Source organism: Brassica oleracea, chromosome C9 (assembly GCF_000695525.1).
Source record: "Brassica oleracea var. oleracea cultivar TO1000 chromosome C9, BOL, whole genome shotgun sequence".
In the NCBI taxonomy this organism is placed as follows: domain Eukaryota; kingdom Viridiplantae; phylum Streptophyta; class Magnoliopsida; order Brassicales; family Brassicaceae; genus Brassica; species Brassica oleracea.
In genome coordinates, this window is record NC_027756.1 from 53,981,203 (window position 1) to 53,998,516 (window position 17,314).

General features: G+C 33.5%; 4 protein-coding genes and 1 pseudogene across 4 annotated transcripts in view; 3 read left to right on the plus strand and 2 right to left on the minus strand.

Annotated features, from left to right (window-relative positions):
- Positions 1-474: 474 nt before the first annotated feature.
- On the plus strand, positions 475-3,345 carry LOC106317061 (annotated as a pseudogene).
- A 40-nt stretch (positions 3,346-3,385) lies between these two features.
- LOC106317060 (BTB/POZ domain-containing protein At5g03250) lies at positions 3,386-6,945 on the minus strand. The gene is made up of 5 exons (XM_013754921.1): positions 6,580-6,945; positions 6,373-6,442; positions 5,597-5,952; positions 4,638-5,442; positions 3,386-4,062 (listed from the first exon to the last, which is right to left on the minus strand). Exons 1-5 carry the CDS (start codon positions 6,636-6,638, stop codon positions 3,619-3,621), a joined length of 1,734 nt encoding a protein of 577 aa, XP_013610375.1. The 5' UTR covers positions 6,639-6,945; the 3' UTR covers positions 3,386-3,618.
- Positions 6,946-9,842: 2,897 nt separating this feature from the next.
- On the plus strand, positions 9,843-11,019 carry LOC106318173 (polyubiquitin 3). Its single transcript, XM_013756043.1, has one exon. The coding sequence runs from the start codon at positions 9,845-9,847 to the stop codon at positions 10,763-10,765; it is 921 nt and encodes a 306-aa protein (XP_013611497.1). The 5' UTR covers positions 9,843-9,844; the 3' UTR covers positions 10,766-11,019.
- A 4,208-nt stretch (positions 11,020-15,227) lies between these two features.
- Positions 15,228-16,134, minus strand: LOC106318174. Its single transcript, XM_013756044.1, has one exon. It carries the CDS (start codon positions 16,023-16,025, stop codon positions 15,495-15,497), a length of 531 nt encoding a protein of 176 aa, XP_013611498.1. The 5' UTR covers positions 16,026-16,134; the 3' UTR covers positions 15,228-15,494.
- A 986-nt stretch (positions 16,135-17,120) lies between these two features.
- Positions 17,121-17,314, plus strand: part of LOC106318175 (mediator of RNA polymerase II transcription subunit 7a) — a 1,433-nt gene continuing 1,239 nt past the window's right edge. Inside the window, 2 exon segments of the mRNA XM_013756045.1 lie at positions 17,121-17,142; positions 17,145-17,227. Coding sequence (XP_013611499.1) covers positions 17,121-17,142; positions 17,145-17,227 — 105 coding nt within the window.

Genomic DNA, 17,314 nt, shown 5'->3' on the forward strand with positions numbered 1-17,314 from the left:
TACGGAATTTTTTTTTTTTGCAACTGAATCGGTTTTACGGAATTCATATTTGATTTTGAGGGCTTATGGAACAAGTACAAAACAGGTATGGGTAGACATCTACTATAAACTTTCTTGAATAAAAGAGACTTGAACCGAAATATTGATATTTTTAAATTTTTTAAAAAATCATGGTAAACGAACAAGTCAAAAATATTAGTTTAAAGCTCAGATATCAACTTCGAAGGTACTCCATATTATTAACAAACGTTACGCTGATCCCCCAACGTCTTTCAGGAAGTTGCTTAAAAGCCTTCTTCTTCGATTATATGTTTTCAAATTTTCTTGATAATGTATTTTAGTCCGTTTTTCACATTAATTTCTCATTTAAAGACGTAAACATGAGTATTTTATATATATTTTGAGAGATTCACCAACCTATTATTTACACCATGACGCTATATAAGAATTTGTACTCAGCCACAATATCTTCAATACAATCTACATAACCAAAAGCAACAAGAGATTTAATACAAAGTACAATCTCATCATTGCATAAAACCGGAAAATTAACCGGAAATGAAGATGATCTGGTACCCGAGTTTTCTCTTTCTCTTCTTGTATCTTCTTGGGTTTCTTGGCCAATCTCCGGTGGATGCAGCGGTGAAGAAGTACCAATTCGATGTACGTTTTCAACTTCCTGGTGACAATAAGTCCAAACACAAATTATATTGGTTTAACTAAACCGATTTATATGTTTGAGTTATATTCGATATGTAAGGTTCTGCATAATGTTTGGCAATTTGGAACAGGTTCAAATGAAGAACGTAAGCCGGTTATGCAATGCTAAACCGATTGTCACTGTCAACGGAATGTTCCCTGGACCAACGGTTTACGCAAGAGAAGGTGATCGAGTCATCATCAACGTCACCAACCATGTACAATACAACTTGTCCATCCATTGGTAAAGTCTCTCTTTCCTACGTCTCAAACCGGTTTAGTCATATTTATATAAACCAAAATGTAACGGTTTGATTTTCTTATAGGCATGGGCTTAAACAGTACCGGAACGGTTGGGCAGATGGTCCAGCATACATAACTCAATGTCCGATGCAGACCGGACAGAGTTATGTTTATGATTTCAACGTAACCGGACAACGTGGGACTCTCTGGTGGCACGCACACATCCTCTGGTTACGAGCCACCGTGTACGGAGCTATCGTCATCTTGCCTCAACCAGGAAAACCGTATCCTTTCCCACAACCTTACCAAGAAACCAACATAGTCCTCGGTTAGTGAAAATAAAATAACCGGTTTAGCCTGGTCTGGTTTAATTTACCGAACTTTTTCTCATTTCCCGGGGTTTTTTAAATATAGGAGAGTGGTGGAACGGAGACGTTGAGACGGCGGTTAACCAAGCCAACAAGCTGGGCGCACCGCCTCCGATGTCGGATGCTCATACCATTAACGGAAAGCCCGGACCGCTCTTTCCATGTTCCGAGAAACGTAAAAACAAGATCTTAACCTTAACAAACCGGTTTTAACCGGATTGAATCTTTTTAAGCTAAATCATTTGTTTATGCATAGACACATTCGTGGTGGAGGTGGAAGCAGGCAAAACATACCTTCTAAGGATCATCAACGCAGCGCTAAACGACGAGCTCTTCTTTGGTATCGCAGGCCACGACATGACCGTGGTGGAGATCGATGCAGTCTACACTCAACCGTTCACAACCAAGTTTATTTAACTCGGACCAGGTCAAACCACAAACGTTCTAGTCAAAACCAACCAGTCTCCAAACCGTTACTTCATGGCAGCTGGTCCATTCATGGACGCTCCAGTTACCGTAGACAACAAAACCGTAACTGCGATTCTTCAATACAAAGGCGTACCAAACACGGTCATACCGATTCTACCAAAGCTTCCCTTGCCTAATGACACATCATACGCCTTGGACTATAACCAAAAGCTCAGAAGCCTCAACACGCCAAACTTTCCAGCGCTTGTCCCTTTAAAAGTCGACCGTAGATTGTTCTACACGATCGGTCTAGGCATCAACGCGTGTCCGACGTGTGTGAACGGAACAAATCTCGCGGCTTCGATGAACAACATCACATTCATTATGCCTAAAATCGCGCTCTTGAAAGCTCATTACTTCAATATCCCAAACGTTTTCAGGACGGACTTCCCTGATAGACCGCCTAAACCGTTTAACTACACCGGTGTGCCACTCACGGCTGGCCTTGGAACTTCTACGGGGACTAGACTGAGCCGAGTTAAGTTCAATACGACTATTGAGCTGGTTTTGCAAGATACCAATCTTTTAACCGTTGAGTCACACCCTTTCCATCTTCACGGCTACAACTTCTTTGTGGTTGGAACTGGTGTTGGAAACTTTGATCCCAGGACAGATCCGGCTAAGTTCAATCTCATTGACCCCCCTGAGAGAAACACAGTTGGAGTACCTACTGGTGGGTGGACTGCCATCAGATTCAGAGCTGATAATCCAGGTATGATATGTTGATGCACATATATGATGAGAATGATCATACTCTCTCCTTTACATAAAATGCATGTTTTAGAAAAAAAAAATTGTTTTAAAACATAATTTTTTTATTTTAATACATTTTATCAATTAATAATGATTAATCATACAATTTTTAAAATAATTACATTAATTTATTTTTTATTGGTTTGAATAGATAATCACAAAAAATTATATATTTATAATTGAGAATTCAGCCAAAAAAAAACACGAACTTTGCACGAATTGCCAAAATAAACATAAACTTTTGAGCTGACCAAAAAAACACAAAACTTTTATTGACTTTAGAATTAATTAACAATGTTTTCGTTGACTTGCCAATTTAGCATGCCGTCAACAAATTTAACAGAAAAGTTTGACGTCGTTTATTGTTGGCGTTAAGTGAAACAACGTCGTTTTACATGATTTGAAAATAAAAAGAAGTAGACCCTTAAACCGTTAAGTGAAACAACGTCGTTCGTGTTTTTTTTGGCCGAATTCTCATTTATAATTAATAATTAATGTGTTTTATTAATATGTGTGAAAAATTGTAACATTTTATCTATTTTGAAAAGGAGGGCTTATATGATAAGCATATAAACTGATCAATGCATATGTTGTTGTAGGTGTTTGGTTTATGCACTGTCACTTGGAAGTCCACACAATGTGGGGTTTGAAGATGGCTTTTGTCGTCGAGAACGGGAACACACCTGAGCTTTCCGTTTTACCACCGCCCAAAGATTATCCGTCCTGTTAAGAATCTGATTCTTTGTTCATTGTATTTTCATTGCTCTGTTGATTTGTGTGTTTGAGATTGTTTCATGTGGTGTTGCACAACAACAGCACCACCACAAAGTTTGCATAAGAAATGTAACTAAATGTTTTCAAACAAAGATCTTCAATAAGTCAACAACATAAGAACCTAAAACCAATCAAATCTCTCAGCGAGATGCTAAGAGAAAGATGAAAGCTTTTGAAAAACAGAGTATCTTCAAGAACAAGTAAAAACAGAGCTACTCTGTTTCGATCTTTCTACCTAAGTGAATAAAAACAGAGATACTCTGTTTCAAAACAGAGTAGTTTGATCGATGGATTGAGCTGAGCCGGCTCTTTGCTAAATCGCTGGCTTAGCTTGATCTTTAGGGTTGCAGCACTCTGATTTATTCTTGAAGTTAAGCTTCCTCGTAAAATTCTTCCAGCTTCTCTTCGACCTCACCAGCTTCTGAAGCTCTTCTTTCATGTTCATACACTCTTTCTCCAGCTCACAAACCTTTTCCCTCACGTTCTCACCTCTTGGTTTTAACAAAACACCATTGCCCCCACCATTTCCCCCACTTTGATGCAGCAGCTCAGGGTTGTCTAGATTCTCAGAGACAAAGAACCATCCCGATATAGACGTCCTGAGCCTAAGCTGCTCGAAAAACAGAACCTGAACGATCACACGAAGAGGCAGCCTCTCGTTCTGAGCCGCATGCGTGCTAGCTTCCAGTGAGAGCTTCTGGCAGTTCATGAGTCTACATATCTGCTCTCTTTCTGAATCCGTAATCCACGAATGCGCCTGCAAAGTAAAGCCTCTCCAAAAAATATTAATACAGTAAAAACTCCATAAATTAATAAGGTATGGACTTTTGATAATTTATTAGTTTCTACAGATATTAATTTACAGATTTTTTATTTTATTTTTTTAACTTATAAATTTTGAAGTATGTTCTATGTAAAATTAATAAAAATACTTAATTTTGCGATATATGTATTAATTAAATTTTACATATACAAATTTTACGTTATTCTTATTCGATTATTGGTGTATTGAATGTACCTTAAATGTAAATGAATTTTTAGGATTAAAATGACAAAAAAACATCACTATATTTAGAAAAACTAAAGATATACTTCAATGTGAATAAAAATAAAATATACAATATATTTTTATATTTATATAGTATATTAATTACTAATTTATGTTTATGTTGGGATCATATATATACATAAACAATTTCCAAAAAATTATTATCTTATCGAATTATGTCATATTTTATACCAGTCCAACTCCCACTACCAAATTTATTAATTTTAGTACTAATTTATGGATTTTCAACTTTTAACTAATGGCAAAAACAACATTGTGGTTACCTTCAAGTAGACGTCTATTGCGTGATAAACTCCGTCATCAAGTGGTCTTGCGTAATCAGGTATCGCAGCAGCGATAGCTTCGAACTTTGTTAGCTTTAGGTTCACATCAGGTGCCACCTCAGCGAGATAACCGTCGACAAGAGTTGCTACCAATGTTGTAGGAGTTAGCAAATCGTCTCCATCCTTCACCAAATCACCTTCAGTGATGGAAGGAGAAGGAACAACGCCTGCTTGTTCTGTCGAAGAGACATACTGTTCGATCATTCTCAAAACGCATTCGACGTCGTAAAGCGTCTCGGAGTATCCCACGTTTGGTATGAGAAGATCCACCAGAGCAGCTTGGTCCAGCTGGTTACCGATCCTCGTCTCGAGATCTTCTTTCGAGGATTGGCTTGCGTGAAGCACCATTGCGGTTTGGAGCAGCCTGAGGAGAAACTTTGTCGGGTTTACGCCTTTCTTGGTAGGAAGCAACTCAACTATCTCCTCGAGAGTGGTTTTTTGTTCGGCTTCTGAAGGACTCGTTGTTGTCTCGATCGCTTCTCTGTTCATCAGAGGGATATGTTTCCTTGTGTAGTACATAACCGCCATCGCGATGCACTCGTGCTTCATCCCTCGCGATTTGATGGCTGTGATGAGTCTTTTGAAGAGAGGCAAGATGAGGAGAGAAGCATCGTCGAACCACCAGTCTTCACCGTTCGGTTGCAGCATTGAGATACCGTTCCAAAGATGCGTTTCGTCTTCGTTCTTCTTCTTTCCTAAAAGGCTCGGGTCAGCACAGGCCTTGCTAGCTAAAGAATCAATGCACCTGTATTGGAGTTAATAGAGAACCGGTTAACCATGTGGTTATGATAATGTGACTTAACGTTCTGTTACAATTAATATCTATTTATATACTATATGACCAGGTTTAATACAATCATAACCACGTGGTTAACCGGTTCTCTATTAACTCCAATAACCTGGAGATGATGTTGAGATCTTCGGCCTGGTCGGTGACTTCCTCGCACGTCTGGAGAGCCTTGATGGAGTCGGTCCAGTTGCCAAAGACTTCGTTGAGGAAAGTCTCGGTCGTGCCGACGAGGTTCCCTTCGCCGTAGCTATCAGTCATCTCGAGATAGTCGGCTGCGCATCTGAGGGCGACGACGTTGAGTGCGGTGAGCTCGATTTTGACGCCGTAGCAGAATTTTGTAATGAGTTCGAACGTTTTGCCGCCTCCTGGTATCTCGTCTAGAGTTAAGACACAGGCTGATCCGTCATCGTTTGATGACTCTTCGATTAGTCTCTCAAGAAGCCCACTTCTAGAGAGCAATGGGAACTACACACCACAAACCAAGACACATGAAATGACACACGATCAGAAACAGCCTAGCTCAATCATCAAGCTTTCACATTATGCAAATTAATATAAACTAAACAGAGCCAGACTTGAGATTTTTGGGCTCTATTTGTAACAAAAATTTATACAAACTAATTCATAATTTTCACAAAATTTAAGAACAAAAAATCATATTTAAATATTTTTATATTATTCATATCTAAATCTTAATAATATGAATTTTTTTTTTACCAATTATCCTTTTTATTATATATATAATTTTTATATCTAAATGTCAAAAATACATATTATATATATAATTTTTTTCTAAAAAACAATGTGGGGCCTCATAAAAGTGGACCCTCGTTAAAATGTTGTAAAATATTCCTTACAAGCCCCGCTCTGACAATAAACTGTTACCTTGTGAAGGTGAAACTTCATGTCTCCAACTTCAATGGTAACATCACTCACGAGTCCAGTAGTGCAAAGCCTACAAAACAAGAGAGCTATAATGAGTATGTAATGAAGAACCCATCTTGATTTCAACAAAAGGACGAGAGCTTTACGTGAACCGAAGGAAAGCCATTTCGATTCAGGACAAAAAATTAGAATTTGGAAATGGAGTACCAGGTTTGGCCTTCGCGATGGAAAGCTTCGGATTTGGAGCCAAGTCTCATAAACGCCATTTTTGGAAGAAGAAGATCAATCTCAGAGTCTTCTGTGCTCGTAATGATATATAGTAGTAACAACAGAGAGGTGAGAGAGTAGGAGACAGGATTTTTCGGACAACGATCGTCATCTATTTTTAGCAGATTATAGAGAGAGAGAGAGAGAGAACGAATCTGTAGCAGAAGAGTGAGGAGAAAAGTGTGGTCTTTGGACTTGGAATTTTTCGCCTCTTGAAAACTTCAATCCCGAAAACCGGTACTTAATTTTCCCCCGCTGGTCCGGTTTAACAATTTTTGGTTTAATATTTACATTTTAATTCAAGTCATGATAGAGTTTGGTTCTGAAGGTATATATAGTCCACAAGTATCGTACTATTATGCAGGTGTGTGTTCATTTCATGTACTTTCGCTTTGATTTTGCAATTTTTCTTTATAATTATTTTCCCATTTCAAGATATTTGTACCACCAAGGTTACTGTTCATTGTATATAAAGTACATTATGGAGTACAATAGATGTTTTTTAAAATGTTAAAAATCTGATAAAAATACATTTCAACATACATAATGTATCTAAAGTACATGTTGGAGTACAAATTTTTATTGTTTATGTTTAAATGTTAGGCAACATCTCACATCTCTTAACTCACCTAACATACCTTTCAATTTCTTAACCATGAATAAAAATCTTATTTAAAAATGTGAAACAGACATTGGAATTTCAGGTAAGTAATGTTATATATTAAAATAGAAGTTATGATTTCTTTCATGTGTGATTTTTTTTTTAATTTGAACTATCACTTAGAAATCTTATCAAATGTATTTTATTAAGACTAATAATACATAGAATCTTTAAAATACTTTAAGCATGATATATTTTCATTTTAAATATAAATATATTTATTTTAAAATTTTAACAAATCTGTTTTAAAATTTTTTTTACAAGATCTTCATTTTCGAAATTATATTTAAATATTTTCACTAATTTCAAAATTAGTTTGAAATATTATTATACATTAATATATTCAATTATCGTTTATAAAATGGAGAATAAAAAATTCTAGAATATTTTATCTATTATATAATCATAATCAATCATATTAAAAGAAATTATTATATTGAGCTAAATATAATAAAATTATATTAAATTTATATATTTATATATTTTATTTTCGTAAGTATAAAATATTTATGTTCAAAAATAAAATCTAATACGTTGGTAAGATGAGTTAACATTAGCAAACTATATAATACATGTATAAAAATTAACATGTATTTCTTTAAAGTTAATAATATGAAATCTTTGTAACTATTTTAATCATAATATATTTTCATTTTAAATATAATATATATTTATATATTATATTTTAAAAATTCTAATAAAAATGTGTAAAAATATTTTAACAATAACTTAATATATTTTAAGTTATCGTTGATAAAATGAAAAATAAATATGATAATAGTATATTCAATTGATAAATTTTTTAAATTTATAAAATTTATTTTCATAAATATAAAATATTTATTTTAAAAAAATAATATGATGATTGAGCGGCTTAAAATTAGAAAACTATATAATACATGTCTAAAAATTGACATATTTTAGATTTTTGTATATACAATAATATATTATCTAAAATAAATAAGCTTAAAAATATTAGTAAAAAGAAATCCAGCTTTGAAAGATGGATCAGAATTTAGCATAAATTAAATACAAAATAATTTTCAAATATTTTTTCTCATGAATATATTAATTTGCTTAATAGCTAAATGTAAATACAATAAGATAAATATATAATAAAAAGTGGCAAATACGTACAGTTTTAAACAATTAATTAATTATAACATATAAATTATAAAATTATTGTATTTGAAATAGTTATATAAACATTTAAGTATATGATTGACGTTCTAAAACAATAATTTATGTATAGAAAAATGAAAACAAATATTCGCGCGGTTGCGCGGATCAAAATCTAGTTCTCAGGTTGTATGAAAAGTTTTATGAATATCAAACTGATACGAATTGCATTACTGGATTTATTTAGCTCAGGTTAGTAGAGTTTACCAATTACCACCATAGTTAAAGCAAGTCAACATATAAGCAGCTTCTTGATGGGCCAATGACTGAGGATCATTATAGCACAACAAACTGGGCTTTTGAAACAGTTCTGGCCTTTTAACACATATAAAGTGCAACTCATAGTCTTTGGGCTCGATAAAGACTACATTTTAGGCCTTATACGATTTTCAGTATACCAAAATATAACCTGTTTGTAAAGAAAAGGCAAAAGTGTTATTTTTTAATTATTGAATCTAACAATCTTAACTGTATTTCCTAAGATTAGGTGAAAGTTTTAGGAGCTGAAATAATTTTAGCAAATTAGCTTTTTTTTTTTTTTTTTTGGTCAATTGTAGATAAGTTCTATTTTTAATAGAAAATCAAATAGACGAGAATCTTATATACCAAATATTGTTATGTTAATATCAAAAAAGAAGAAGATATACTATCATTATCAATTAGTAATTTACTATTTATTAGGATTGCTTATACTTGTTGGGTTGGGTAAACCAAGCATATTCTTAGTGGCAAAGAATATTTTTTGTAATTAAATAGAAAAAATCTGGTAGATAAAAAAAGTAAATATAAAAACATAAAGGAAAGATATTATTTGAGTTTGGCCAGTGGGTGCATAAGTCATCAATGACCTAATCCAACCACCAATGGATGTTTCTAGTTGAGTCGGTCTTTGTAAAACGAACGGTTGTTAACATAGACACGTGTAAAAGGACTTTAAATGTTAATTTTAATATCAAGAGATTTTCTCAAATTGATATTTAACATCTTCAACAAAAACTCGGCTATATAAGAAAACCTTCTCTACGGATCAGAATCACCTTCGTCTCTCTCTCACAGATTCAACATCAAATCTCTCTCAGAAACCTAAATCGCTCTTTCGATCCTCTCTTTAACTCTCTTTTTTTTTTTTTTTTTTTTTTTTCGCTTATGTATCTTTCGTCTCGTATCCTGTGTTGCTTAGATTTATTGAATCCTTGGTTAATCGAATTGTAAAATTCTTTGTTGGTGTCGTCAATCTAGCTTATTATTATTATGAACGTTGATGATCTCAATCTGTAGTTTCTTCCGTGAATTGCATGATCTAATACGGTAGCTGAACGATTCTAATCTTGGCTGAGTGTTTAATACTTGTTTTCTTGTTTGCAGATGCAAATTTTCGTGAAAACTCTCACCGGCAAGACCATTACTCTCGAGGTCGAGAGCTCTGACACCATTGACAACGTCAAGGCTAAGATCCAGGACAAGGAAGGCATTCCTCCGGACCAGCAGAGGCTCATCTTCGCCGGTAAGCAGCTTGAAGATGGAAGGACTCTCGCTGACTACAACATCCAGAAGGAGTCAACTCTCCATCTGGTTCTCAGGTTGAGAGGTGGTATGCAGATCTTTGTCAAGACTTTGACAGGCAAGACCATCACCCTCGAGGTTGAGAGCTCAGACACCATTGACAATGTCAAGGCAAAGATCCAGGACAAGGAAGGTATTCCTCCGGACCAGCAGAGGCTTATCTTTGCTGGTAAGCAGCTGGAGGATGGACGCACACTCGCTGACTACAATATCCAGAAAGAGTCGACTCTCCACCTTGTGCTTCGTCTAAGAGGTGGTATGCAGATTTTTGTCAAGACCCTCACCGGCAAAACAATAACTTTGGAGGTGGAGAGCTCTGACACGATTGACAATGTGAAGGCGAAGATTCAGGACAAGGAAGGGATCCCACCAGACCAGCAGAGACTCATCTTCGCTGGGAAACAGCTCGAGGATGGTCGTACGCTTGCGGATTACAATATCCAGAAGGAGTCTACCCTTCACCTTGTGTTGCGTCTCCGTGGTGGAATGCAAATATTTGTGAAGACTTTGACAGGCAAGACTATAACCTTGGAAGTTGAGAGCTCAGACACGATAGACAATGTCAAGGCTAAGATTCAGGACAAGGAAGGGATCCCTCCGGACCAACAGAGACTCATCTTCGCTGGTAAACAGCTTGAGGATGGTAGGACTTTGGCTGATTACAACATCCAGAAGGAGTCGACTCTTCACCTTGTGCTGCGTCTTCGTGGTGGAAGCTTCTAAGCTTGTTGATCTGTGTGGTCAAAACTGGTGTTCTTTGAGCTTTGTTGATGCACTTGGGAGGTGATCTCTGTTTGCTTCTGCAAAAATTGGATCGTCTGTGTCAATGTTTTTCATTTTCTGTTTTCCGTATTTTCTTTTCGTTGTGAACCTTTCGGTTGGGATCGTAATGGTCCTTTATGTTTCAAGTTTAGATAATAACCCAAGTGCATTATGAACTTTTGTCTATGCTTTCAAGTCGTTGCTATTATTTACGATGGACTCGTCTCTGATACGTTTACTGTTGATAGGAGAGAATCAAAGATTTTCTTGAACTCGCTGGCACTTGCATGGTTAATGGGATTTGTGTTTTGCTCATATGGTGAAATATAACTTAACTAGTTGATTACTACTAAGTACTAACTCAAGAAATTGAAACCTGTGGGATTAAGAAAAATCTTGGACAAGTTGAGCAAGACCGAGCAGGACCGGCTCTTACCTTGGCAACATGTACATTTGCCATGGGTCTATAGGTCCATAATTTTTTTTGTGTTGTTTTGAAAATCTATTTCAATCTGTTAAATTATTAAAAAATATTCATAATTAAGTTAATTTTAGTTTACTTATTAAAAAATAAAATAATAAGAAGTCTTTTACTATTAGTTTGATATACCTTTTTCTATTTATTTAAGATCTTATGTCATCTTCAATCCTACTCTATTTTCTACTCCAAACATCATATTGGAGTAAAATATAAAGTAAAATATACTCTAACTCTACTCTATTTTTAACTCCAAAAGGAGTAATGGTTAGGGTTACTCCATTTATGGAATAATTTTATTCATTGTTCCGTTTTGAAATTGAACATTTTTATTTATAGAATGATCTTTTAAATTTTGAATCTTTTTATTTCATACATAAATATTTAAAATAGTAAAATAACATGAAAATATGATTTCCATAAGAGATTAATTAATAATTTTACATAAAGATGCATAAACTAATAAAATATTAAAAGTAAACATAAAAAAAATAAATCATAAAATAAATAATTTAATAATCCAGTAAATCATTTTTGGAACCGCTAAGATCAGTGAAGTATTATTGTCCAAACGATGAAAATGACCGATTCTAAAATTTTCTTTTTTGATTTAGGTAAATTAAAGATAAAAAAAGCTCATTATTCATTATGAAATGCACCAATTGACCATTGTGAAAAATATTTAAATGCTCATTATGGAACCAAAATATGATATCTTGTATATATATATATATATATATACATTATTGTAGTTTTTAATAATAAATGTTTAATTTAAATAAATTATTTTTAATGGAAGTTCTGTAAATATAGATAGTTGGAGTTAATTGATAATTTTTATAAGTAAAAGGTATTAGTAACAATTATTAATTAAATAAAAGTGAGATCATTCTAGAATATTTTTTTGGTGTAAAAAATAGAGTAATATATTGGAGTAAAATCCAACTTCATTTTGGTGTTGCACGATTAGAGAATAAAAAATAGAGTAATGCAATGGATATGCTTTCAGAGCTCAAGTTATAAGAAATACAACAAAGAAAAAATATAGAAAATATTTATAAAAAAGTCTATATTCCATGTTTAGTCCGGGGTATATTGGTTTATACGGCACTGAAACCGAGAAGAACCAACAGATGTCTTTCATAGAATTCCTTGATGAGTACCTCGAAACATACATACAAATTTGTTATTTTCTTTATTGTATTTTATTTTAGCAGGTGTCAATTCTCAATGCTTAGTTGCTTACCTAGGCAAATATCCACCTAATTGGCGTGTGAGATCATACACTAACCTCGTTGTCCAGCCAATATTTTTATTTGAAGAGCATTAATATAGTCCTAACATAACTAATATATATAAATTTAGAACATACAATTAACTTTTGTGAACTGTAAAAATATTGCAACAGTCCAAAACCAACGTCTCTTCTCATACCAAGAAACCAAGGGCGCCGCTTGTTTACCACTTGACTACAACTCTGTATGAGACAGTGTGATTGCCACCTCTCCACATTCCATAACACTATTCGATTTTGATTGCTCATTCTTTATTCTACCAGACCACTGTTTTCTCAAAATCTTGATTGTTTTCTTTGTGCTACTGCGTGTTGTTCATAAGTCAATTTGTGTAACCATTTAATATCCTAGCTCTCGAGATAACTTTTATCACACAGGTTTGCGTTTGCTGAATGGTTACTAGGAAATTTAAATTTTCTGTTTCAAGTAGTGTATTTGCGTTTAAAACCAGTCGGCTCTATTTGTCAAAACTTACGAACCTGTTTCAGCCTGTAATTTATAAATAGCTTCGGCACAAAATAAGAAACGGTCTCTCTAACGCATAAATGGTTGAAAGTTCACGTTCTCATCGTCTTTGGTAAAATCAAGTTCACCACGTTTAAAACCAGTCGGCTCTATTTGTCAAAACTTACGAAGCAAGTAACGCGTATTAACGAGGGAAAAAGGAATATTACAACTTTTTGACAAAACCAAGAAAGAGAAAAAAAATACTCTGGTGATTGGTGCAGAAAGAAAATGCTGTCAAATCTTGAACTCTATGTTGCAAAAGCATATCAGAGAGTGGGAGACACAGAAATAGAAATCCCAATAACTTTCAATGAATGTATCATTATTACTCTTTTTCTATAAAGAAAAGAAAAATATCACTTCAACTTTTTAATACAGTATGTTATTGAGTGTTTCTCATAGAAAAATGTATAAACACATATCATTTCTATCTGAGGACTTTTGTGGCCTATAGTACAAATCGCGACCTTCAAAAGACGTGACACTTGGTATATGAAACATTTTGAGTAGATGTTTTGTGGAGAATTTAGGTTTTGATTAGGTGTAACCATCTGTTTCCATTCAAGAATTTTTGCAAACTAAAATATGATCCGTCTTATATATTAGTATTATATATTTGGACTGCATGCAGTCAAGATTTGCGCGTAAAATAAAAAAACTGCCATGTACAGTAATCACATTGCAATTGTGGAGTAGTTTTGGGTTTCTTTCATTTTTATTATTAAATTTCATTTTTTTCATATATTACAATTGTTGACTTTTATGTTCTGAGAATAACTGTTAAATTAATTATCTAATAATTTTGTTTTGAACTAAATAATTCAATTAATTTTGATGTACATTAAATTTATTTTCCAATTAATCTTTAACTGAGCTATATATTATAAATAATTTTCATATTTCATATTTGTGAAGAAAAACTAATTGATTAAATTTTAAAATCAATATAAAATCTACCTTTTCTAAAGTAGTTTGTTTGAATTAGTTGAAAATATATCTGATTTATTTATAATATTTAATGAATTCAAAACAACTATTTTAAATAATTTAATTTAATTATAAATACGAGAAAATCTAATTATAAATTAAATAATAATTTATTTTTTTGAAAAGTAATTTTCAAAATTATTTTACGCCGTTTTTATCAAAATAAAATCAATTTAAAATATCCACAATGAGATACATATTTAATTTAAAACTCAAAATAACAATATATATGTTTAATTTTTTTATTATATTTTAAATAAATTTTATATTCATTTATAAAGTATTTTTAAAATAACGATTTTTAATTATGAAAATATATAGTATTATAAAAGATTAATTTAAATTAGCAGAATACTTTGGACCACTTTTTATTCACTTTTTCCATTCAAACATACGTTTTGAACCGCTAGATCCGCTAGATGCACACTTGAACCGCTAGATCCACTCTTGATCCACTCTTGTTCCGCTCAAAACGCTTGATCCGCTAGGTCCGCAACGCTTGATCCGCTAGGTCCGCAACGCTTGAGCCGCTTTCTCCATTTGGACCCTTTTAAAATGTTGGAGTGTCTAATCCTGTTTTTATATGTTGGTTGGTTTGTGACCTGTTTATAGATTGGTTGGTTTGTGAAAAACATTAAAATCTAATATGTTGAATAAAATATGAATTCAGAATTCTTATCTAACAATACATTCCTCTGTTGAAATACTTCTGATATAAATATTTAACATTCGCTTTCTTTCTTTCCTTTATTCTAATACATAGTTAACAAATTCAGCATTCTAATACATAATTCAGAATTCTTATCTAACAATACATTCCTCTGTTGAAATACTTCTGATATAAATATTTAACATTCGCTTTCTTTCTTTCCTTTATTCTAATACATAGTTAACAAATGAATAATTTGACAAGATTTTTGCTTCTGTTTAGGTCACCGTTCAACAGATCTTATATTTTTGTGTATCTTATAATGTATATGATTAATCATTACATATTATGAAAATATTCCTATACAATTGCTTATGTTGTTTTTGATTATTTTTTTCTCGAGCGCTTTTGATTGATTTCATCATTGAATTTTTGTAGTTATGCAAGGAAATACCAATTAGTTTTTTTTTTTTTTTTTGACATCCACGATCCAGAAATACCAATTAGTTTCAAGACACAAAAACATAAAATTATCATTTAACATTACCGAACACGAACAAGGATAGGATGATCAAAACTTCAGAAAAAACAAGAACAAATATGCAAAAAAAAACAAGAGGATATCGAAAAATTCTCCTTCGGACCGAAACTATAACCGATCCTAAACCCTCCAGAAAAACACGAAGTCCTCCTTATGTTCTAAGTAATTAAGTAATAGTTTTGACATAATCTATATTACCTACTAGAGTTTTATTATTAATCCTATAGTTGATATTAATCCTGAAACCCAATCTTCTCCCAAATCGCGTTCCTCAATAGCCTTAGATCTCTCCCCTTATCAGTTCCACCAATCCCTTCGTGCACCGTGAACGAAGATCCCCTCCGCCGCGCTAAATATTCGTGCGGCGGAATCATCCGTCTTCCGCCCGTCGTGTCGCCGTCGTTGATCTCTTCATCGTCCTCGTCGTCTTCGTCGCTGTCGTAGTCTGGTATCACAATATGGCTCCTATACTCGCTCTTCAGGATCTTCGACCAATCGGGGATGTTAACCGGAACCGAACCGGTCTTTGCCGTTTTCCGGTTGTCGAAACCGGAAGAATCTGCGACTTTCGCCGGTTTTCTCCTCAGTCGCGAGATTGATATCGATCTCTTGGCTTCAAATGAACTCGGCTTCTGATGATCGCCTAAACTGTGAATATCAGATTCGTCGAATTCAAACACATTCTTGTCGTTTTCGGACATAACTGGTTCTGGTTGTGGATAGATGTGTTTAGGCTTGGCAAAAAAATGCTTCATTGACGCCATTGATGATGGAAAAGAGAGCTATTCTGGGTTTTGTGATCAGCTTGTCGCCGACGACTCTTTGGTGGGTTTTGTTAAGTGAAGGAGTTGAGATCATTTTATAGAGAGATGTGGGTGAAGAAGATGAGCCCATTGGTTATGTGAGTTTACGACTTATTACAAGTAAACGACAAAGAAAAGTGTTCAGGTGTGGCCAGTCTCACGTTCTTATCGTGAGCTCTTTACCTCCTGATTCTCACATTCTCGTCCATTGTTTTCTCTCTTTAAAATAAAAGTAAGCAAGAATATGTGATCTAAATTATGAAATTAATGGAATTATAAGTTTTCATTTAATTTCCATTACTATCTAATTTTAAAAATCACCATCAAATTTATTGCTGTTTGATGCATTCATAAAACTTGATATTGAGAATTAAATGCTGTTAGATATGAAGTTTGTTGATATACAGTTAATTGGTTAACAATCTTCTAAATTTCTATTTAAATTAAAGTGATGTTGATATTTATTTTATGTAAATTAATTTAAATTCCTTTTTTAAGATTTGATTTCCACTAATGTTTTTAGCTTAACCTTGGCTTGGAAAAGATTATTGTTTAATTATACCGGAACAAAACCTAGTCTATCTAATTTGTTGATATACAGTTAAATTAATTAACAATCTGCTAAAATTATATTTAAATTAAAGTGCTGCTTATATTTATTTTATGTAAATTAATTTAAATTCCTTTTTTAAGATTTGATTTCCAGTAATGTTTTTAGCTTAACCTTGGCTTGGAAAAGATTATTGTTTAATTATACCGAAACCAAACCTAGTCTATCTAAACCATTGATTGAACCAATTTAACCGGTTATCTACAAAGGGGGAAAATCTCTAGTCCTTCTTCCTCGTTCCCCTCGGGCTTCACATTATCTCCGATCTTCCTCATCGGCCAAAAGGGTTTGTATCGTTGTTAACCCTTCTTGCTCTATTGATTATACCGGATAAAATCGCAAATCTTATTTAGATTAGGGATTGCGAATGTTATGGAATCGTTAATCGCATCGATTATAAACCCTAATCTGTGTAATTAGCTGATTAAATGATCTGTTGTAGGGGAATGGCTACAGCTACGTATCCGCCGCCTACAAAGATTACTCTGAGAACCCTAACTCTGCTCCGTCTCCAAGTGAAGGAACCTACGTTTGTTTCGGTGGCAATTATTCTGTGAGATTCTCTCCCTTCGCATTTCCTCTTATCAAAGTTTCAAACTTTGTGAGTTTCAGTTTATAATTTTTTTTTTTTTTTTTTTTT